Here is a 25059-nt window from a genome sequence, read left to right as displayed (position 1 = left end):
GCTGACAGAACGTAGAATTGACCAAAGACATTCTTTCCAGCATCAGCAAAGTACGTCGTGACTAAGCCGGTCCCCCTCAAGTAACATTATTGCTTATTGCTTTGTCACCGTCACTCCGGTCCGATTTTGTTTCGTGGGCTCCTAGATCCGATGCTCACCATGTACAATGTGGTTAACCAACCAGCGTGGAATACTGAGCTCCCCACTCTCTCTTTACATTTGCCCTCACTGCCCACAGGCGGAGCTTAACTGGAAACTCCTACCGCCATTGGCTCACGTATGTGCCTGTCAAACTTAACTCTCTTTCTGATTGGGCCAAACTGCCAGTTGAGTTTCCTTAGATGGGCGGATTTGTAGCGCCTTGGTTGACATTGTTGTTGTTGTGGGAGTAAGAATGTACTTAGTCGTGAAGTCTTTTTAGGACAAGAAGCAAGCCGTCTTTCTGGCATATACTCAAAACTGAATACCGTATTACCCTAGAGGAAGTCATTTTCTGCGAAAGTAAAGCCCAGAGTGTGAGGAAATGAGAGAGAAATTCCGCGAGGCCGCTCGAGGTAAGCGCGTTACTGCGTTAGCTTTAGCCGCACGAGCCAGAAAACCCCTCACGAGTGTTTTGTAACTGAACCGGGGTCGTTTTTCCACAGCCTCCGAGTGTCGGTGATTAAAGAAAAGTGTCAGTTATGTCCGCTATAACCACAGTTTGACACCAGGTTAGATGTTTTCTCTAGAAAAACTGTGTGAAAGTAGAGCGTTAATAAGAGAAAGTTGGCCGTCAGGTCATGTTTTAGGCTGGACAAACCGAGGGGACGGTGAGCAAATGGTGGACCCTTTTTTAACTGCTGAAACTGTGTTAACTAACCACCCAAACTATAAAAGTTCATTACAAGTATTATTAAACGCTCTTAATTGTATAACAAGACTCAGTTTGTGGGCCAACACAATATTTGTGGCTCGGTAACTTTGAGAGACCCTCACTGTCCGCTAGCCGAGCAGCTAACGTTAACTGACTGGTCAAGCAATGACAGTCTCGATGAAAGACTAATTGTCTAGTTTAAAGGTTTTAGATTTGAAAATGTGTTATAGATTATTGAACGCTTATTGACGATATCATCTGGCAGCCTATGGTTGTGGCGACTGACCCTTTGTGCTTCACATGCATTTGGTTTTCAATTATGTGTGATACTGCATATGCTGACCTGTGCATCATATTTGTTTGCCATTTGCTTTATATACCCTAGCTTATTATACTGTGCACAATACGTGTCCCAAAGTGTATATTATATCCAATGTATTTTATGATGACCTGATATGCATCCTTAGTTATTATCTTCATATGACAATTTCAGCTAAAGTTCATAATCTTTTCAAGTTTATGTATGTAATAAGATATATATGTATATATGTATAAATGTGTGTGTATATACATACATATATATATATATATATATATATATATATATATATATATATAATACACACACATCATTTATAAGTTATTTTTTTAATTTTTTGAAAAGGGAAGTTTATTCGGTTAAATATGTCACTCCAGCCTTTTAGAAGACTATGTTTTGTTTTGGTTTTTTTCAACATGGAGGTGGTTGCCCAATCAATATTACGTTAGGCAATTGATAAATTCTGAAAAACAGCAGTCTAAAATAGCAGTCTAACACTGATTGAGAATAAACCGTGGGAGATCAGTTGCTAAAATCAATCAAATAATTAGTAAGAGTTTGTTAAACGCAAGCAAGTCATACTGATTGCATCTTTAACCGTATATTAAAGTGACCGGCCAATTACAGCTGAAATGTTTTGTTGTGTGATTGCACCCATCTCAGTTGAACTTTTCAGTAACCCAAACGAGTATGTGACAATTTAAGGAATTTAAGTTAATAAGATACTTTTCCCACAACTTTCTTTCTTTTTTCTTTTTCAGTTCTTTTTGGTGGAATTTAACAGAGATCTTCGAGTGTGGGTCGCTCATTACTGAACCCCGCTTAAAATGAAAGCTGTGGGCACTTGCTGCCATGGTTTGAATCCCTACAATGTGTGGGTACGGTTACAGACAGCCCTGAATTATTCAGCTCTGTGTTTACAAGCTCTTTTGTCAGCTTGTTGTTTAGTGAAGGCAGCCACCCCTAAACATGAAAGTAGGACATGCAAACAAAGTCTTGGGGTTTTAGACAGTTTGGGTTTGTTTTTCCTCTTGTGTGGACCTTGAAAATAGTAGTAGCTAAGCCTTCGTAGTCTAAACACAGACCCACATGATTTCATATTTGTTTTTATACTTGGATAACTGACAATTGAGCATGAACATTAGCTTTTTTTTTATTTATTTTTTTATATATACATGTTCTGTGACAAATACATTTTTAAAAGTAGAAATTTTCCATGCAGTTTCTAGAATAATATGAAGTCATGAAAGCTGCATGCACAATAATTATTATACAATTTGACATGCTGTTTGATGCAGTTTTATGTAGATTAACGTCACACCACAGGACAGTCCACTAAGTTACTTTACATTGTCTTAGGCATCTTGCTTTGTGTTTAAAGCAGAATGTTTTAACACTTAAACTGTCCTGTAGCTCTGCTAACCTGCAGTTTTCTGTTAGTCATGGTGAAGTTTAGAGGCAAAACATATTGTGTCAAAGCTACTGAACAACATTAACTAGGAAAACAGTCTGTCAATAATGCAAAATGACATCGGCAGTTCATCATTGGATTCAGTGATGTCATCATGCATCTCTGTTAAAACAGTTCAGAGAGAGTGGTAATGATGAAAACATGCTTTAAAGTTATGCTGATAAGCATGTTTAAATGGCCAGCATAGATCATCGTTAGAGTCAGGAATTTCTCAATAATCATTACTTGGGTTGGGCCTTTTTACAGCAGTGTGCATGTTTGTTATAAGATTATTTTACTGTCACCATTTAATAGTAATAGTGTTACCTGCAGGGTTAGTAAGTGTCCCCTTTCTACTGGACATGACTTGGCTCTGATTTCTAAAATGCCCAAAATGTCCAGGTTTTGGTTTTGTTTTCCTGTTCTTTTCTTACACGTTGAAGATAATGACTGAAAAGTATTTTGACAAATCGCATGCAGGCATTGTACATAATCATGAAATTGTGGCGTGTGAGAAGGTGCGATCTATAGAGAACAACCAAAACAATTCAAATGGGCATTCATATAATGTATGGGGACTGTAGAGAGCATGTAAATAGGAAAACAAAGCCAAAACCTGGACATTTTAGAAAGCCTGACAAAGGCATGTCCAGGAAAAAGAAAGACATAGCCACCCTATATTATTGATAAATAAGTTTACTGACGTGTGCTATTTCAGACACCTGCTAACCGATAGTTATATTCTATGCTTCACATCAATCTGTGTTTATGTGTAATTTCCTTTTTTTTCTTTTGAGAGCTAATTGTGAGCTAGGTGCAGGTACTGCTTGTTAATTATGAAAATTTACGTGGTGTCCCCTCACCAGTGGGCCAGTGAAACAGCTGGTAAATGAGAGCAGGTGGGGCAGAGACTCCATATCACTTACAGTGTTATCCACTGAGCCAAAATGCTCCCACAACAATCATCTGCCCCGATAAACACAGGCACCATATTAAATTGATATGGGACCTTCCGCTTTAGACATCTAGCTTTGTTTAAATATACAGAATTTATAAAAAATATAGGCTATCACTTGATGTCTTTAAAATGCAGGTTGTTTTTTCTACAGCACAGAGCTTCTAGGAGCTAACTGTTCTCTTGGTTTCTCTAAAAAGCCAGGTGACGACAGCCAGTGCCCACGGTTTGATTCATTACTCTAGAGAGTCCCGCTAGCAGCATACCTTGCTGCCCCAGACCTATGCGTCAGCTTCACAGCTTTCTTTAAGAAACTGCTATTCTTCAGTGCCACAGATTATACTGTGCAACTAAAGCTGAACCGGTAGTTTTAAACTGTGGTCAGTGAGTCAAATAAACAATATCAGCCACGTAACCATCAGTTTACCCAATCCACCCACGCTGTGACTGTCATTGGGCCGGGTGCCTGGTGTGAAAGTGTGCTGATCACATGGCTCATTCCTCATGCCTTGAACATCAGTCTTGATCCAGAGCAGCCGTAATCCTATCCCAGAGAAGCTCTAGAGGAGTCTTTCGCCTTGGATGACATCACAGGGATTGATGCAAAGATGCCTGGCTGTCGAGTTTGCAGCATGTGGGGATTCACATGAGCAATAGTTGCCTTAGGCTGTAGATAATTTCTATTGAGCTGCTGTTGCACACACGTTAGATGTCTGTATTTTGGTATATGGTCCAGGAGTCCTACTTGATTATACATTTGTTTGCTATGAAAGGAATATTTGTTATTTATTCTGTTGAAAAGCAAAACCTGATGAACCCACTTTGTTTGAAGTGTTTTATTTGAGTAACAAAGCAGTTAAGATTGACTTGCTTAAGCGTCTTGTACAGGTATGTTTCTTTAATTTTGTTTATGGTCATGGCAACACTTGATAAAATCTCATTAAGAAAGATGTGTAAATCAAAACTCAGACCACACCCTGCCACATTAATTTTGATTGCATAACAGGATCAGAGTAAATGCAACAACTCAAAGTCATCATTCATGCAACAATAGCATCCTTTGTTGGAGCTGCAGCTAGTTTCCCATGGCACAGTGAGCACTGCACATTTTTCAAATGACAGAAGCCGTCTTCAGACTTCACTTCAGACTATGCCTGCTAAGACGGCTAGTTTTCTAATGTCTGTTTGTGAATTTCAAATACATAAATCTTACACAGTCAGATGTGAAGGGAATAGGGGAACCCAAATCATGTACACAGTACAGTGTGACTCGTGGTCCATACATTGTTTCTTTTGGGATGGCAAACTCCCCTGCACTGTAAAAACTTTGGTGAATTGTTTGCCAGGGTCAATGACAACATAACTCTTGTTAATATTTTTTTCTCTCTCTCTTATTTTTTGCAGCACAGCAGTAGCTGTCTCATGCAGCGCACTATCTGCGTCTGAGTAACAAAACAAACAAACAATAAAAAAGTGCAAAATACTAACAGATGCACTATGCTCATGATTATAATTCCAAACAGTAAAAAAACAGGTGCTTGGAAACACTGTTTTGGACTCATTTATTATTATACGAGTCGGCTGCAGTATGACTTGCTGAAAGCGACATTTCTCTGTCGCTCACTGCACAGAACAGACATTGAGAGAGACAACACTGGGCCGGGAGAGTAAGACCTTGCGCTCGCGGGGCAGCGCTGGCGACATCTTCCAACTGAATCATAGCTAAAGTCGCTAGGTTTATCAGTGTATATATTCTATGAAAAAAAGCTGATAAAGCGTCTGAAAGTTGCTTAATCTATCGCTGAAGTCACACTCTTGTGTGTGTGGTGCGGGAGCTGATGGCAGTGGGCAGTGGATATGTGTGGCAGTCAATGGATATTGTGGACGAGTTCTTCTGTGTCATCACGTTCTACTAGTTCTACAGCTTCAGTTTTGGAACTTTCATGCTTCGTAGCACAAACAGCTATGTCCCCGCCACAGTGCAACAGTGAAAAGAGACCCCTATCAGACGCTTTCCGAACATTATTTAAACAACACCGGTATTGCAGTATTTTTAAAATTCATATCATAAGGAAAATAAACACCGGTATACCGCCAGCACTACACAGCAGTAGTCTTAGCCTTGAAGCAGAATTGCCATGGTACTACTGAGATGGCGGGCATTCTGCATTTCCTTCACTGATTTGTTTTGGTGAAAATCTATGGTGGAATGGGATTTAATAAGTGTTAAATGGAGTACTGTGCTCTTATTGGTAGCTGAAAGAATCTGTTGGGGCAGATGTTGTGTGGGCTGGCTGATAGGCTTATCTCTTAGTATTTGTATTGTAAGATATAAGCTGACTTTAGCAAACTGTAACTATTTTCCATACAAAAGCTTTAAACTTTTTTTATTTTTATTTTTAAAGGCACTGCCCTCTGTAGATATTCTAGCTCAGCAACCAGTTGCTAGCATGATACATTATACACACTATGTTTCTAGTGCCTGTCCTTAACTCGCTGACACAGCAACAAGTTGAAGATGACATCATTCTCTTATCTTAATGATTTACTGTATGTTTTGGTAATAGAGTATTACGTAATTGACTGCAAGCTGGTCTCATTGTAAAAAAAAATACTTCTCAATCATATCAGTAAAGTGCATTGTGTTCCATGGTATTCATAGCGTGCCAGTTTGTCAGATTTCTTGCTCTCCTGTGTCCCCTTTCACTGCTGTCTGTTTTGCAGACTTTACTTTGTGCCATTTTTTTTGGTGGGGGGGGGGGGGGGGTATGATTGTATGCCTGTTTTTTTTTGTAGTCAAGAATGGGCTTTTCTAAACTTGGTGCTTTGCTGATAAGAGCTTGAACATGCGTTGGAAACTCTAGACCCATAGAACGCTCCAAAGATGTTTGTTATGTTTACATTTACAATACATCTCTCTCATCAGACTTTTGACCCAATTCCCAATGTAAGAATTTACATCAAAGTAGTTTAGTCATCAGTGTTTTTCCACACCTGCCAATGACAGATGATTAATTAGATGTTTTCTTTTTTTCCAAGGTCAACCTTAAGTTTTTTTTATATTTGTTTATATTTACTAAAATCTACTTTATTTATTTTTTAATTTCAGGGAATAATATGAACTTAAGATGAAGCTTGACCTCTCTGCATTGCAAAACGTTTTGGTAGTAGAAAAACAAATTACTATAAAGACCAGAGAAGGAAGGTGATAGAACATAGCAGGACCAGGCCTGTGTAATCTCTTCAAAATCATTTATTTTGTTCCTCTTTATGACCATTGCTTCTACAATGAAGAGTGAGTGTGTGCGCATGGTTGCCCAATTAAAAAATTTAAGCAAAACATTGGGCATGAAATGTATCCTTTAACAGAGAAGCTCTGATTTGGGGATTTGAACTCTTGATATCTGGCAACAGCACACATGAAATCTCGTGTATTAGAGGCGTGTAGTTCCGCAGTAATTATTTTCCTCCTATTTTTTTAATGGAAATAAGAAGAGATTTTGGTAAAGTTTTATTATAATATATATATATATATATATATACATTTTAGTCATCTTTTATTGTCAGTGATATTGCATGTTGATATAGTCACAGTTATTGTTTATTGACCTTATTGTCATCTCATCATCTTCTTGTTTTAGTCATGGGGAAAAAAGCTCATCAAACATTTTTTGTGATCATTTGCATTAACAAAATGAAAACTACTGCACGGTGTTCATCAGAAATATCCATCAGAACCCACAAATTCTTTGGTTTTACAGCATCTTTTACATATTTAAACCATTTCCAGCAATGCAACTATTACAGAAGGTTCAAGTGCTCACTGATGCTTTAGAAGGAAAAATTATGCATTAAGAACCAAGGGTGTAAACTTGTGAACCTACAGAATTTTATTGTATGCATGACTGAATGAATCACTCCCCAAGACGACTCGTTCTTCCCGAGTCACAATAAAGATTCGTTCAGGAACGACCCATCACTACCTGACATTGGAAAAGCGTCTAGTTGTGTTCCACATCCTTACACACTATTTGTCCTTACACACTACTCCCCTGCCCCCATATATACATACATATGCAAAAAAAAAAATCTAAATACAGTCGTTTCTTTCTGAAATACAGTGATATAAAAACACCCGCATCGGTTTTTGATTTTGAAACATGCAGTGCTCATGTTTATTCAATGAAGTCAAAGCTTTTTGGAAAATCTATTTGTTGCGGTTGGCAAAAAAAAAAAAAGCATTCTTTATTCGGCCTTCGGCCCAGTGTTTCATTTTGTTCGGCTTTGGTCAAGAATTTTTAATTTTGGTGCATCCCTACTCTCTCTCACTGACCCGTGGGGTCATCTTCATTATTGAGCCATGACTTGTTTTATAACGGGTTATGAGCATTTGTGTTATTTCCATCAAATTATGCAAATCTTTATTATTAGATTAAGCTGTACACAGTGGCAGCTATCAGTCGTAAAGGTTAGAGGGCTAGAGTTATTCCACAGAGCAAACACAATCGTGTTGACCTCTGCTTGTGTGTCTCTGTTTCAATGATCGTGCTATCTTAAAGCACCCATGTGTTGGCAGCAACACACGTTATATAACAGTCAAAAGCCCAGCTAGCCTGTGCAGAGCAATCTGTTGGGTGCTTGTCTGATTACAACCATCACCTAGGTGTCTCTGGCAAAACCAGAATGTCGTAATGATGCTACATGTGTGACGTTGAGAGACCATCCAAATTGCCTATAAACTGACCCTGTTAACATGCTGGTAGCCTTTTGTTAGTTGTTTTCTACTAGTATTCTGAGAATATATAATCGCCCTTAGGCCATCTAAAATGTAGATGATTTTGTTTCCTCATTAGGAACAGATTTGGAGAACTTTAGCATTACATTACTTGCTCATCAGTGGACCCTCTGCAATGAATGGGTGCTATTAGAATGAGAGTCCAAACAGCTGATAAAAATATCACAATTCACACAACTCTGTTGGGCCGTTCACATATCACGTCTTTTGCGGGCCAAGTTCGTTATTTCCAATGGAAGCATTTGCGACGCGCACGCAGTGCGACGCACTAAATTTTTCCAGGCGCGTCCACACCGCATCGAGTTAGAAATATCTCAACTTTTCAGAATGCCGCTAGCGCACTAACCAATCAGCTTCATCCTTTACCCTACAAACGTTGAAAGCTCAGCCAAGATGAAGGAACAGCTGATCACAGCTGTAAATGGATAGCCATTTTGAAATAAATTTAGTAGCAGAGCTACTTCAAGCTATTTTTAGTTCTGCAAATCCATTTATCCTTTGCTGAAATTTCCGTGTCTTCATCGAGAACTGCCCGAGTGCTTTGGAAAGAAGAAAGCGGCGCGCCTAGCTTTTTCCACACATTTTTAGACGCGATATGTGAACAGCCCCTTAGACTGTTTTTGATTGTAAACAGTGCTTTTTGTCATATTTCTTTCCTGATTTAGACAAAATTACTTTTTCACTGGAGAATAACAGATTAATATTTTATCCGGAAGCAATGGTTTAAAGTTCTACAAATTTCCCAATGACCGATTTTCTTTTTTACACGCACAGATTTTTCACTTCACAAGATGTTTTTGAGTGAACATCATGCATAACTTCTGTCTTTGACCATTTTGCTTGTTGGATTGTCCTTCTTTATGATTGTCTTATGACCTTGTCCTGTGGGCTCAGACCGCTGGAACTGCTGTTGTGTGTGTGTGTGTGTGTTTGTTTGTGTTATAGAAGACTGACTCACTTTAACTAATGTAATGAAAGATGCAAGGTGAGTGTGAAGCGAGCTGTACACTACTGAGTCATTCAAGGTTTTATTTAGCACTTCATATTTCCTTTGAACTTTGACAGGAGCTGTTTTGAGTCACTAATCTTATCCCCACCCAGTGGATTAGTCTGATTAGCAACTGTGGGCAGGAGCGCTTTACATGCCTAGAAATCATCAGATAGAGATGTTAAATCATGTTCTAGATTCAACTGACTCTCTTGTTTTTTGTTGTTGTTTGTCTTTCCCTAGTTGCTCTTCTGTAATTGCCAAACAAAGTCCAAGCAAAAGAGAAAGCAGCTCCCTCACTAAAAAAGCCCTTTATGTCAATCAGTGTCACTGTGAGCTGCCTGTCTTTTTATTGGGCATAGAGGTGGGAAGGGCCCAGTAAGAAATCATGAGTCATCTGCATTATGTTGAAAAGTTTGAGTCAGAGCTTAAAGGAGGTGACGGCAGCGCTGACAGGATTCACCATTACATCAGGGAGAGGAGATTTAGGCCTAGTCCACACTAGACCTATGCCGGTATTCGGTGGTGCAATGTATCACGGTAATGAATATGCACGTTATCGTGGGCACTCCTAAATACCGTGAATAATTTTATATTACAAATTATTCAGAAATTTTAATGCATTTAAAGAATAATCAACTGGTCAAAATGCATAACACCACTGTATCCTGCTTGAAAGACAAGCACGCATGAGAAGCACATGGGGGAACACGTGAGAGACACGCTGAATGAAAGCACATTCACTCTATGACAGCAGATGGCGCTAAACTGCAGGAAATGCAGCCGTTACTCTGGAAACCCCATAAATAAAGCTGCTGCACCATGGTGTTCATCACCGCGCCAAATACTTAAATATTTGGATTTAATAGTCTATTTATTTTCAAACTTTTTTATTTTTTTTAGTTTTCATCTGGGCTACAACATGCTCTAGAAATTGTTTGAAAGTGTGTTGATTCTCTATTGTTCATTCACACTTTACATTAGGGCTTCATTATTTAACGTTAGTTAATTCATTAGTTAACATAACTGCCAATTAAAAATTCTTCTAAACATTCATTCATTTCAGGTATTCCAATAGTATATAACACGTTGTTCAAATCGAAACTTGCAACTGTGTTATTTAATGAGCTAACATGAACTAAGATTTTGTACTTAAAGTAAAAAAAAAAAAATGTGTTATTATAAAATCTTGTCCACATGAAAATGCAAAAACGAGCTATGCACTACTGCATTTTGACGCTCTGTCAAAATCATGCCAAACCAACAGGTGAGGGCTCCACGAGATTAAGTTATCCCCCGAATTTGGTGGAGATCCACTGGCTATCATGAGATGGTGACACCAGTCAACACTTTCACTTCAGTAAGGAGGGCTCTTGTTCATGATTCCAGTTCTAAGGGAACGTACATGTTACATTCAAAGGACAATTACATAAATTAAAGAGGTATATAGATGTATATTATGTCACACTTAACACTTCTCTAGTAAGTTTCATCTATGTGAAGACAATAATGCGATTCCCGAATAAATTTGGATTTTATTTGAATTAAAGTTGATGAAACATCAATTTTACTGTTCAGTGCACTGATATCAAACTCATTTTGGATAATAAAGTCTATTGTTAAATTGTTAAATGCTCTGTCTCCATTACATATCTTTATGATTATAAGTGATTATAAGTGTTTGATCACCACATTTGAGTGATCATAGCAAAAAATGTGTTTGTTTATATATATATATATACTGTATATTATATATAGTACCAGTCAAACGAATAGGAAAGCATCCCATTGCATAGAGGCACAAAATCACTCTCCATGATATTCTGAAAATGTATATCATGCAGAAATGGATATTGTAGTGGCATTGTTTGTCTCCTCGTGCTTTCCTGCACTGGCTTCTCAGCTGACCATCTCTTTATATGTCAGGATGCTTTTGACAGTGTAGTTTGAGACATAAACATTCAAAACTGTTATGTAAATTGTGATTTGTGCACTGTGATGTGATTTTGTGCATCCTTCAAGTCACATTCAAATAAATGTACTTACGAGATAATGACACATTCATGGTACTTGCTGTGTCATAATATTTAGTGAGAAATTTTGAGCTCTGTGGATTTATGAATCAGGGTAGTTATAAAAAATTGGTTTGTCATAACTTGTAGGATAATTGTGAATATTGACTGTAGAATTTAGTCTGTTTGTGATGTTGTTGAGGAATAGCTATAAAGCTTGCTAGAAAATGTTACTCATTTACCCAGTCCGCAGGTTTGCGTGACAAAACTACATTTTCCATTATCTATGTATCATTCTTGTGCTGACACAGACAAAGCATCAGTTACACACATAATTTGCTCTTCTTTGTGTTAAATTTGATCCAAAAAAGCTTCCTTTTTTGAAAAGGTATAAAAGAGAGTAAAAACTTAAACTAAAAACACATCTATTTTATTCAGACCAAATTCACTTTAATGCACATGTTCATAATTATGACTTTCAAACACACATTAAATTCTCATGATGACTTGAAGAGAACAAAAAAAAAGTTTTCTTGCTGTCTTATGCTCACCTAGGCTGTATTTGATTCAAATATAGTAAAAACATCTATATAATATTATTATAAAACAAGTGCTTTCTATTTGGATATATTTTGAAGTGTAATTTATTCATATGATGCAAAGCTGCATTTTCAGTATTATAACTTCAGTCTTCAGTCGCACATGATACTTCCGAAATAATTTTAATATGCTGATTTGTTAAGAAGAAACCTGTTGAAAACAGTTGTTCTGCTAAATAGTTTTGTGGAACCTTGGTACTAAGTTTAAACAGCTTTGAAATCTTATGTCACAATTTATTTAAGAAAAAATCTTGCTCAACCCAAACTTTTGAACTGTAGTGTATTTATTTAGCAAAAATACAAATAAAATTGTTGATTTTGAAAATTGATTTTGTCTGTGTGGGTGTTTTTCCCCCCAATATGTGATTTTTAATTCCTTTTTATTTTTCATTTATAGAATTAACATCATTTGGGGCTTTAGAATGTGCCTAGAACAGCGCTATCATAGTAGCCATCTTTCTAATGAATTGCAAATTCTCTGTAATGCAAACTGAAGCGTTCAGCTGAGCTCCTGAGGTCACAGGAAAGACATGTGACTGCTGGAGTCAACAGATCTCTGGTAATGTGCACCAATATGATGCACAGAGCCAAAGCTTAAACATGGCCTCACTGTCTGTTTTCTTCTCTTGCTCTTTAGGTGTGGCCGAAACAGTCCTTCTGCTGTGAGGGAGAATTGCTCTCCTGTCTTTTCTCTCTCCTGATGCCCCCTTCTGCACTGTAAATTCATGATCACATGACTTTGGATATGGACGCAGTCCTGTCCGACTTTGTCCGTTCTACTGGAGCTGAACCCGGACTGGCCAGAGACCTGCTGGAGGGTGAGCAAAAACCATCCTGTTCCCCATTGTCCTCACTGAGTTATATATATGTACCGTATGTATATGTTTATATGTGTGTGTGAGATTTATGTAATTTTAATTGTAATTTATTGTTTTATAAATACTTTCATTATTATATTATATGTAACTTTTCTTGATTATGTATACTTTACAAAACTACATTGTAACATTATTATTATTATTATTATTATGGATACCATTCTGACTAATTCTGTTTGGGTGAGCCATGCATAATTCAATATGGTGTCTTCCCTGACTAAGGTCTTTATGATTAGGTGATTGCAGAAGAGCAAAAGAACAACTATATGAATGTGTGCAGTTAAGCCGTACCAAACCCAGCGCATGTTGCCTAGCAACACTGCAGATAAGAGAATGAGTTAAAATATGTATAGTTCTGCAGTATGCTTGCTTGACAGGTGGTACTGATTATTTGCTCCGTATTCGTGAGTATAAGTGACTACAGTGGAACGTGTCATTGACCTTTGTTGCGATGTCGGGTTAATGTTTAAAGTCCTAAGCAGAGGTGCAGTGGAAGTCTGAACTCTCCTTTTCTTGCATGCTTCATGAATGTGGCTTTCCTCGCAGGAAAGAATTGGGACCTCTCGGCTGCGCTGAGTGACTTTGAACAACTGAGACAAGTGCACGCTGGGAACCTCTCATACACATTTGCTGAGGAGAGAGAATATCCCTCCATTGAGCGGACGGGGCGACCCTTCTTGAATCGCCAAGATGAGGTTGCGCAAGGTACAAATGCACTAGAAGATCTGTCTGCGTTGCCTGACCTCGATTCTCAAATGTGTTTCATACTTTCTGTAAATGATTTACCCTGATCATGACAGTAATTTCATATGATGTCATTTCAAAGCCTTGCCCACTCTCACCTGACTAACGTTGTTATCTGGTCGACCAAATAATAGGTTACCAGTGTCTAGTTTCATATTCTCGAGTATATGCAGTAATCTGAAAATCTATCATGGCAGCTGCCACGGAGAAGCGGTTGTCGAGGGGAATCTCTCATGCCAGCTCCACCATTGTCTCTCTGGCCCGCTCACATATGTCCAGTACGGGCAGCAGCAATGAACTGCTTCTGGACACTCCGCTCTGCACCTTCCAGTTGCCTGACCTCACAGTCTACAGAGATGACTTCCGCGGCTTCATCGAGAGAGACCTCATTGAGCAGTCCATGATGGTGGCACTGGAGCACGCTGGTTAGTCATTTCAGTTCAAGAATCTCTTCTCCAACTTTGTTTTATATTACCAAATATTTTGATTTTATAGGCTTTATAGTCAGATATTTCTTACATAGCATTATGGTTAGCTGCTTTATTCTCTACTGCCTACATAAACATGCTGACTAAAATGTAACTTCATAAGTGACTGATTTGAAATGCCCTACATAGGCAGCATATAGAGCTTCTCGTGTGTTAGTAGGAAGTATTAGGGATGGTAAAGTATCCACTGGATACACACTTAAGAATCTCTCCAGATAAATTCTTGTTTACTGTTTTATAAATACTGTGAATTTGGTCATACTACTCTGTTTTTATGCTGTTTTGCCTGCTATATTACAGGAAAGTATGTGACTTTTTTATTTTGTATTTTGATTCAGCCATAGAAAGACTTAAGAAGTATAGTAATGTCTGTAGCCACAAATTTGAGAATTAATTGTCATAACCTTGCCCCCTCCCCCACCCCCCAAACAACAGGACGGTTGAACTGGTGGACTGGTTTGGGGACTGGCTGTCAGAGTTTATTACCTCTGGCTACTAGTGGTGATGGGAACTGTCTGTTACACGCCGCCTCACTGGGTAAGTGTTCGAACAGACTTTTTGTATGCAGGCGATCAGCACAGATGATATGAGTTTTTATACATATTCATTCCACATGAAGTTTATTGGCTAAACGATTTCTTCTTCCTGTGAATTAATGTGTTATTGAAAATAGATGCTCATTGGAGAGGCATAGAGTTCAATACAGGAGCTTTTTTACTGCGTTACTTTTGTAGTGTACCTATGTAACTATTATTTCCAAAGCAACAGTAAAAGAACTGCATACTTGCCTAGAAACCACTGCCAGACCAAGATATTAATTTGGTAATTATGCTTAAAACATTAAACATTAATATACAGGTATGTGGGGCTTTCATGATCGAGACCTGATGCTACGGAAGTCTCTCTATGCTCTGATGGATCATGGGCAGGAGAGGGAGGCTTTAAAGCGAAGGTGGAGATGGCAACAAACCATGCAGAATAAAGAGGTTCGAGCACTTTATCTATTGGTTTATTTTGTTCAAACAGATGGCCACAGATAACACTAGTCAATTTAGTATCAGGCTTCAAATAAAATATACCAGTGTTTCCCACAGACTTGCATTCTATGTGTGGCGGCACTTTCCCTGGGGGAAATATACATGTATACAAAGTAAATATAAAAAAGAAGACGGGCTTATTGAAAGTGCAAATTCATTCTCTGGCAGCAGAAGATGCTTTAAGAGCAGTGCGGTAATGGCTGTAATCAAATAAGGCAATGTTTGGGAAACCCTGTTTACACTACCATTTGTTTTTTTAAAGAAATTAATACTTTCATTTACAAAATAAACAAAATCACAGCAAAGGCATTTATAACGGTATAAACCATTTATATTTTACATAAATGCTGTTGGTTTGAACTTTCTATTTACCAAAGAATTCTAAAATAAAATGTATAAAGCAGCGCAACTGATTTCAACATTGATACTAATTATTAGGGATGCACTGATATCACTTTTTCCAGTACTCGCCCGACTGATAATTTTATTTTTGTTACTTATCGATACTGTGTACCGATACCGATATTTTTTTTTATTGCATTTGTACATATTTTTTAAATATTGGTTACAGAAACCAAAAGAGTATGTAATAATGTTACCTAGTTAACTTAATTTATTAAATACAATCAAACCTAAATTTATTCAGACACCTTCAACATATCTTACATTATCAGAGTTTATTCTACATAGTTTAAGATAGTAATAAAATATGACAAGAACTCAGAATTAAACTGTGTGCCAGAACAAATTCATCTTGATAATGTTAGATATCTTTGAAAGAAAGGTATGTAATGGATTACAATCAACCAAAAATTATTAAGACAGCTGTTACTATAAATGTATTAACACAACTATCAATACTTAGTCGAGCAACACTTAGCCGTAATAACAGCCTGAGGTCTCCTCGGCATGCTGTCATCCAGCTTCATTTTTTAATCCGGTCTGAATCATTTTTGGTCCCAAATTTTTATCGGTTTTACTGGTAGTCCACTGTTTGAAGAATTTTTTGGGTATAATTTGTCACAGTTTACTTTATTTTGCTATCCTCACTTCCATGAATTAACTATAATATACTGCACCTATTATAAAAATAAAAAAAAATCTGGTTTCTGAATAATTTTTGGTTTGACTGTATATCCTTTTGGTTATTTTCACACTTAATTATGCTCATTAAAATGTATTTTACAAGTTTTTGTTACTTTCTTTGTTAATTTTTTTGTTTTGTGGTTCAACATGATGAATTTAATGATGAGCTGCTCCATTGCAGCAGATTAGTGCTGTAATCACGAGTTTTCCTGTAATAATGCAGGGAATCACACGTTATAAATCTCCTAACTATGATATTTTTCCAAATAGAAGACAAATTTTTTATTTTTATCTGAAACATGATGCGATTTATAATCCAAAGCCATTCATATAATGCAGAATCATACAAGTAGGCAAAACACGTGCAACATACAGTATTTGTACTGGTGCAGAATGAGAGGGACAAGTAGTAACAGCCTAGGCTGCTAAATTCACTTTTGCCAGAAAGTCGTGTATGCCTAATTTTGGAAATAAATTGTTTAAAGTGAATGCCCCCATAAATGGTCTTATTTTAATACTGAATGTTTAACAAAATATTCATTGCATACATCCTTAATCTCTAATAACATATTCTGCTGTCTGTTGTCGGTGTTTCTTTGTCTGAATTTGGCATTAAGCACATGCTGTGTGGTATCTGCGTTTGGTATCGGGGCATTTTAACAAGTACAGGAGCTCAGTATCGGTATCGGTGCATCCCTACTAATTATAAATGAACACTAAAGGATCATGTGACACTGAAGACTGGAGTAATTATGCTGAAAATTCAAACTTTCGAACAATAGTGTAATTAGGAAAATTTGAAAATCTGCACAAATTTGGCCTTGGTTTTAGCCTAATGATGATTATGTGTGTGGATTTGTGTGCAGTCGGGACTGGTTTACACGGAGGAAGAGTGGCAGAAAGAGTGGAATGAGTTGTTGAAACTGGCATCTAGTGAACCCAGGATACACTACAGCACCAATGGCAGCAACAGGTGTGTTGATTACGTCTGATTTTATTTTCTACATTGAAAGCTGTAAACAGAGGTTTTCTGGAGTGTTTTGTTCGTGCTGTGAGAGTGTGTTTTGTGTCCTGCAGTGCCGAGTCACAGGAGGAGCCGGTGTACGAGAGCCTGGAGGAGTTTCATGTGTTCGTTCTTGCTCATGTGCTCCGCAGGCCAATAGTGGTGGTGGCTGACACCATGCTGCGGGACTCTGGGGGAGAAGGTAAATAAGGACAAAATATTTATTTTAGAGGTGTTTGACAAACTTTGAGGTAACATTCTCAACTCAAAACTGCCTTCCTTGTCTTTTGAAGCCAAGTGGCAAAAATGACTCCATCAATATCTTCATGGTTATAATGTAACCATGGGCACATTAGGACTATGGCTACAGCAGAAAAATGCAGTGGCACAAAAAAAGTGTTGACTATGTAATTTTAAATAATGCTTATTCCATTTGTCTTCCGTGGTTCCATAAGCAAAGGTTATCTTTTTGTCTGTTGTTTAGCTTTTGCACCAATCCCGTTTGGAGGGATTTACCTGCCCCTGGAAGTACCAGCCAACAAGTGCCACCGCTCCCCTCTCGTTCTGGCATATGACCAGGCCCATTTCTCTGCCCTGGTCTCAATGGAGCAGAAAGACAGTTCCAAAGAACAAGGTGAGGAGTGGTTTATATGCAGCAAATCTTATGGTGCTTGCTGTTTGCTGTTCTTGCTTGATAAACCAGTTTTTCAAAGCAAGACCGAACAAATTCTGCAAAAGAATTCTGGAGTTCATTTAAATATTCTGTTTTGTGTTTGTAAATAAGCCACAATCGTAATGCAATTTGGAATGGTACTGACCATTTGTTACCTTCTGTTTGGTAAAAACCTCTGCAGTGGTGATCCCTCTGACAGACTCGGATCATAAGATGCTGCCTTTGCACTTTGCCGTGGACCCTGGAGAAGACTGGGAATGGGGCAAAGATGACAATGATAATGTCATGCTAGCAAGGTAGAATTTCATTATGCACATTTGTCTGTTTAAGCAATACTCTAGTTACAAAACAATTAGCAGTATGCATTTTGCAATCTGGATTTATTATTATTATTTTGTGTCCTTTACATGAACATCAACATTTCCCAGCTTTTTGAGGCACTCGTCACTTTCTCTGCTCCACTCTCAGTTGTGTAATCCTCTGTACAAGTGTACCACCTAGTTTAATGCATTAAAAAGCCTCACGCTCATGCATTTTTGAGATGCTGTCAGTTACCACAGACAATAATTCAGATTCAGATTGAATTATTGTTTACAGTAATTAACCTTGCATGTTAATCTGAAGCAAGACATTCTGGAGTGTTTTAAAACAGAAATGCTTAGCTCATATTTATGTTAATATTATGTGAGTAATTTCTCTTTGCTATTTTTGCGTGTTTATACAGTCTGAGGGATGAGTCAAAATTATTTCCTGTGGTCATCAGCCGCATGTCACAAATGCCATCCATAGGTTTTCTGCTTGTTTTAAATCTGGAACATTCCTGTAATTGATGTGTCTTGTGCCTATACCAGATTTACTCAGAAAAATGTTTTTAAAGTATCCAGGTTATTTTGACTATGTAGTGCAGAATTACTCTGCTCTGACTCATTTACAGCAGAGTTCAGTAATGTCTGACCATAATGACGGCATTAGCCCTGTGGAGCCTGCTGGGACTGTGCAATGTTGGCCGACACATAAGATTAGCAGCTCTCCTACTTTAATTCAGATTATCACTAAATGCTTGCTATGAATGGAATAGAGAAGGTCTTAAATCGCATCTGTAGTTTCCTCTTATTCACAGTGATTTTTCCACTATTTGATAACCCCAAAAAAATGTAATTATCTTGTTAAATACATCTGCACATCTTGACTTTTTACTACTTACTTTTTTTTTTTTTTTTTTCATGAAACATGCTAATTAATTCTCATGCTCGGTATGTTTCAATAAGGTTTCTCTTTTTTTTTTTTGGTCAGGCATTTTAAGTGCCACTTATAAGTAAATATCAGCGCTCTGACCTGCCTCTTATTTGGTTTCAGTGTAACCTTATCTCTGGAGGCCAAGCTCCATCTGCTGCATAGCTACATGACTGTCACCTGGCTTCCTCTACCCTGTGAGGTACAGGTGAGCTTCTTGCTTTGTTTGACATGCTAAGAATAATTTCACTGGTTTAGTGTAAACTATCAGGAAACCTTTGGTAAATTTGCTCTGACAACAAAAAAAAGTACATCCAAAGCGTTTTTATTTCTAACACATACAACAACAAAAAAACACTTAAACTGCAGTGTTTTCTTGTCACTTCCCATTTCCACGATATCTAAATATAAACTTGTCTGGTAAAAAACTATTACCTTATGATTCTTTTGATTTGTGGTGTGCTCTTTATTTGTATTCCAGCTAAATCATGTAGCATCTATACAATTTTATTTATTTATTTATTTTGGCATCCACAGCAGGCCCCTTTGGCCCAGCCAGAGTCACCTACGGCATCTGCAGGAGAGGATACCCGCACCCCGCCAGACTCTGGAGAGTCTGATAAAGAGTCTGTCAGCAGCAGTTCCAATGGCAATGGAGACAGCAGCACTACTGGAACCAGTGGGACTACAGGCAAAACAAGTGGTGGATCTTCCAGCTCCTCTAGCTCATCCAGTAACAGTTCAGCAGGGACAACCGGCACACTTGGAAAGGAGAAGGGGAAGAAAGACAAAGAAAAGGATAAGGACAAGAAACGTGCAGACTCTGTTGCAAACAAGCTGGGTAGCTTTGGAAAGAGCCTGGGCAGTAAGCTTAAGAAGAATGTGGGAGGCCTGATGACGGGGAAGAATACAACTGGAACTGGACCCAAACAGGAGAGTCAAGAGAAGAAGAAAGGCTCTCTGAGAGGTCGAAAGGGCAGTAAGGACAGCTCTCCCTCTATTCAAACTGGCTCTGAGGACTCTGGGAAAGGCTCACCATCCTCAACCAGTGAGCGACAAAATGGAAGCTATTCTTCAGAAAGTGACCCTTTTAAGTATAGCTCTGATGTGAAAGTGAGTCTTAGCATCCTTCGAGCCACTATGCAAGGCGAAAGGAAGTTCATCTTCGCTGCACTACTCGCTACAAGCAACCGGCAGCCATTTCAGGAGGAAATGATACAACGCTACCTGGTTGATGCCGAGGAGCGCTTCCATGCTGAACAAGAACAGAGAAGAGAAGCTGAACGGAAAGCGACAGGAGGTCTTGCAACGACTGCTGGGACCCAACTGAAAAAGGACGGGCCTGAGCTGAGTTACAGAAGTTTTGAAAGCAAAGAGGAAGTTACTGATAATTCACCTCCTACCTTTAATGCTTTGAAGTCATCATCTTTCAGCCCAGTGATGTACTCTGGTGTGGTCCCAATCCCTAGGGCCAACTTCATTGACCACTCTCCTTCCCCACTCACGCAGCATCTCCATATGCATGGTTATTTGGATACACGACGGCAGCTGGCTGGAGGTTCAACGTCTTCTTACCCAGGCCTACCATCCTATGCTACTTTGCCCCGACACTGCCCCCTAGCACAGGGCCCACCCCATACCCAGTACCACCCACCCTCCAACAGCTTGGGCAGCCCATCCCGTATCATCAGCCCCTGCCTTACGTCTTTTCCCCAAGAGCATGACCCAATTGATTACCACACTGAACCTGCTGGAGGCTACACAAATGGCTTGAGGGACGCACGATTCACTTTGGACAGCCACAACGGACCGATGCCCGTGAGGCATTACTCTTTAGGGAGTGCAGGTGGCCTCGCCAACCTGCAGTCCAGCAGATGCCGAACGCCTACCTGCAATTACTACGGTCACCCCGAGACGGGCAATTACTGCTCGTACTGCTACCGAGAGGAGCTGAGGAGACGGGAAACGGAGCCGGCCATACACAGGTTTTGAATGGACAATTTCTGTCCAGTTTCTCTACTATAGGACTCATTGGAGCCCAACGTGTGAGCCACAACATATCCTGTTTGTGTGGATCTTGCTTTAAGACCAGTTCGGCCTTTCTGAACCAGGTTACTGAGACTTGGCATCCACAATGAGTGGCCATTGTGGGAACAAGACTGCTATTGTGTTACATTTGCTGTGGCGCATAGGCTGGAGCTTTAAGCTCCTCCCACATTTGCTTGAAGTGTTCATCCTCTTTCCTGTCTCCTTGTCTCCTCCTGTTGGTGAGAATGTAAAGCACAGGCAATAGACATTGGAGCACAATGTGCTGTTGCATCACACAAACATGCCACATACCCCAAAAGACATTTTAAGCACAACCAGAAAATTCTTATTTATATCCGCTGCATTTGTATACTAGACATTACAAGTAGGATCTCAGCTGCAATCAAAGTTAGACTTGCCATATTGCGAGTGTAAGGCAAAAACCCACAATTAACTTTAAGTGAGTTTTATCTGCATTGGCCCAACGCTACAGTAATTTAACTTGTACCCTTTTGAAGTCATACCCGACTGGCTTAAATTAGCAAAAATGGTGCTTTCTCGCTTCTAAGATTTTCAACTTATGGAACTGAACCTTGATAGCCAAAGGTTTCGCTTTGGGTCATCACATGTCCATTGTAAAAAATCACAGTAGTTTATGTTTTATTTAGTATTTCTAGAACATTTAAAAGTGCAAAGCTTTTCAAATTTGTGCGAAAAAGGAAATGGTACATCATGCTGAAGTGTTCTATTGGTTCTGCTAATAAATGAGTTCTAGGTGCTCGCAGGTCAAACGGGGGCTGATGTTGAAACAGTTTCTGACCACTTCAAATGTTACTGCCCCAAATGTTAATGATCGATCACCCCCAGAGCAGACCAAATCAAGCACTTTTCTAATGTCCAGAGCTTGTGCGTGTGTGTTCCGGACACAACAATGAATAGACTGTTATGTTGCTGTGCTTCTAGTCTGGCATTTTGCTTTGTTCTGGAGGTAGAGCTTGCAGTTCCACTCGCATGGACTGCAGAGGTCAGGGTTCGGCTGTAGGTGCCACTGCTAACTTGTTTCCTAGTTGCCTTTTCAGTCTTACAGGGGTAGTTTATACTTTTGTTTGATTTTTGTGGATGCTTGCAGATCTCTCTGTATCTCACTTATACGATGCACCGTGTATTGAGATTTTATCTTTCTATTATACTATATTACGCTGTTAACAGACAGTAAAGCCTCCGATAAAGTCAGCCAGAAATAAAAACACTGTTAACTCAGCCTTGCATGCCATTCCAAACCTGCATTACCGGCAAATACAAAAGTAGATTGTTCTTTTCCATACAAAATATTAAATGTGGACCATACAATGTGTGCAGTATATTTCAAGTAGCCATACAATAACTTAATGTAAGTAATAGACCAGAAGTCATTATTCACAGAAGGTCTACTCCTCCAGCTCACTTACTGGCAAATTTGACACCAGTGATGACAAACAGCCTTCGGTTCTTGTGTCGTAATGGAGCACAACAACCAAAGTGGATGTGCGAATGAGATTTGGAGAGCTACGTTGGAAAGCAAAACTGCTAATATAGCACACGTGACTCAGAATCTAGATGAGTCACACCAGTCTGTTACATGTCATTTACTTGTTACTAATTGTGCTTTGTTAAAATATTTAGTTACAGCGTTTTGACTTTGCACAGCAGAGCAAATGTACTCATTTAATTTCATTATATGGAAAAGAGCAGTCTGGGCGTTCTGCTAAACATCCCCTTTTGTGTTTGACAGCAGAAAGAAAGTCAGGTTCAGAACGAAATGATGGTGAGGAAATGATGACAGGTTCTTCATTGTTGGCTGGCCTGTCCCTTTACCTTCTCATTGCTCATGTGAAATGGGCTCTATAGTACTGTAAGAGGATGTTGCTGCTGTGATCATGTTCATTTGATGTGGTTAAGTGTTAGTGTGCTGCATGGGTGGTAGTTGTAGAGCTGGTGTTGTAGTCACAGCAAACTCCCTTCCGCTTCTCAAGCACTCAATACAAATCTAATCAGTCTTATGCAAATATTTGTATAACTGTGTCAGCTCCAGGTCACAAAGTTCCCACATTTGCATTACTGATTTGCACAATTAAATATATGCTAGGTTAGTATCCTAACAAAATTTCAACATACCTCTAAATAGCACTAAATTGTGTATTATCTATGACAGAGTAAGGTTTTGCAGCAAAATAAGAATCTGAAGGGTTGCTAGATTTATTTTTCACCCAAAAGACAGCAAGATTTTTTTTTGATGTTATTCAGTCTTATAACCAATAGGTGGCACACATGTTTAGGTTTCTTTGTTACTCTTATATTAATGTCTGAATCAATGCATCCCTACAGTGACCCTTTGAGACCGATGACACGTTCAGAGTGTAAATAAGGGACAGTATGCTGCTGCTTTAGGATTCAGAAAGTACCTTTATTTTATTTTTTCGAGCACGTTTGAATATGAGCAAACAATTAACTCATGCAATTGTTTTTTTTTTGTTTTTTTTTGTATTTATTCTTTTTTTGTCTTAAGTAAGGCATATACCATTTACCCAGATTTCCACTCTGCTAAGTTGCAAAAAGGAATTCAGCGTGTGAGCTTGTCTTTGTGTGTGCGTCTGGTAAATTGTGCTTTTGCAAACCTATTGCAGCTTTCAAGGCACAAACAAGAGGAAATTGTCAATGAAATGACAGCTACTCTCTATAGGAGTTTATGTTATCTTTCTAATCTACTCATCGCTTGCGTTTAACGGATCCAGTTATTTAATGAATGGAAAGCTCATTCAGCCAACCCGGGTGTTGGACATCAATAAGAGTGCAAACATTTTTGTATAAAGAAATAAAAAATGTATAAATACGTTCAAGTTATTTTTGTAAATCAAACACCGTTTTACAGTGTTTTTTAAAGATAAGAATGTATGCTGTAGGACCGTCAGCTGAATTGGTGGTGGAGTCAGTATTCTGGAGCTTATGGCGAGAGAGTTTCTTGTGAACAAACTAATTTCTCCATCAGTGATCTGACAAGGTATGATTTGAAAATATATATTTGTAGTAAGATTTTTCAAAAGTTTGGGATGTTTAGTTCTGAAACTAGGATGTTCTTTCTTATGTGGCTAGTTGTCAAACAGACGGGCCTCCTGAAGTTTCTTAATTTCGATTTCTATTTTAAAGCTATTATGATACTTAATTGCATTTCGAGGACATTTTTTTTAATGATTGTGGTTGTGTCCACCATCAGTTTTCACACACTAAATTCTCTTATTTAATACAGTGGGATTTGTTTTGTTATGATATAGCTTACTATTTTTATATGGTATGTTTTCATGGATGTGACAGAGCTACAGTCATCCACATTCTCAGATTTGCATGAGACTGAAACTGTTGCATGTACAGAACTGGCAGATGCAATCTATCGAATTAAAAGTTGTGCATTACTTCAGGCTAATTGGGCAATTTGTGTTTGTTTTCAGCTGTTTGACCTTTCTCCTTGTTTTGAAAGGTGTCCCCAGGCTGTGTGACAGTGCAATCTAGGTGGAAAGAACATCTGATTTTTATGTTAGTTTTATTTTCTTTTTTCTTTTTGCACTGTTTTAATAAAATTCTCATTGTATTTAAACAGTTGTTTGTATTGATTTCATGTTGCACCCTCATTCTACATTTAACTTTGTAATAACAAACATCTTGTATCTTCTCAGTGACACAAGAGATTTCAGCTGCGTACACAAGGTGCCACTGTCATGGAAGAATTGTACTATTTTAGCGGGGAATTAAGAAACAGTTGAGCCAAATATGAAAATTTCCTGAAACATTACTCGCCTTCAGGCCATCCAAAATGAAGATGAGTTTGTGATGATCTCCCCAAGGGATCCTCTGTTTGTAGTTTTAAGCAAGCATGCAGCTTGTTTC

The 25059-nt window shown here is 38.5% G+C and overlaps 1 protein-coding gene across 3 annotated transcripts; it reads left to right on the top strand.

Annotated features, from left to right (window-relative positions):
* The first annotated feature begins 354 nt into the window (after positions 1 to 354).
* LOC128030707 (OTU domain-containing protein 7B-like) lies at positions 355 to 24769 on the top strand. Of its 3 annotated transcripts, XM_052618561.1 has the most exons (13): positions 355 to 554; positions 1934 to 2050; positions 12609 to 12789; positions 13396 to 13554; positions 13791 to 14018; positions 14517 to 14618; positions 14940 to 15067; positions 17071 to 17177; positions 17282 to 17409; positions 17692 to 17841; positions 18062 to 18176; positions 19237 to 19321; positions 19651 to 24769. In XM_052618561.1, exons 3-13 carry the CDS (start codon positions 12705 to 12707, stop codon positions 21103 to 21105), a joined length of 2742 nt encoding a protein of 913 aa, XP_052474521.1. In that variant the 5' UTR covers positions 355 to 554; positions 1934 to 2050; positions 12609 to 12704; the 3' UTR covers positions 21106 to 24769. The 3 variants fall into 3 exon arrangements, with proteins under 3 accessions (XP_052474521.1, XP_052474522.1, XP_052474520.1); XM_052618562.1 differs by lacking the exon at positions 1934 to 2050 and having other exon boundaries at positions 19237 to 19315; XM_052618560.1 differs by lacking the exon at positions 1934 to 2050.
* The last annotated feature ends 290 nt before the right edge of the window (positions 24770 to 25059 follow it).

Source organism: Carassius gibelio, chromosome A16 (genome assembly GCF_023724105.1).
Source record: "Carassius gibelio isolate Cgi1373 ecotype wild population from Czech Republic chromosome A16, carGib1.2-hapl.c, whole genome shotgun sequence".
NCBI lineage: Eukaryota > Metazoa > Chordata > Actinopteri > Cypriniformes > Cyprinidae > Carassius > Carassius gibelio.
This window is presented reverse-complemented; position numbering and strand designations above follow the sequence as displayed.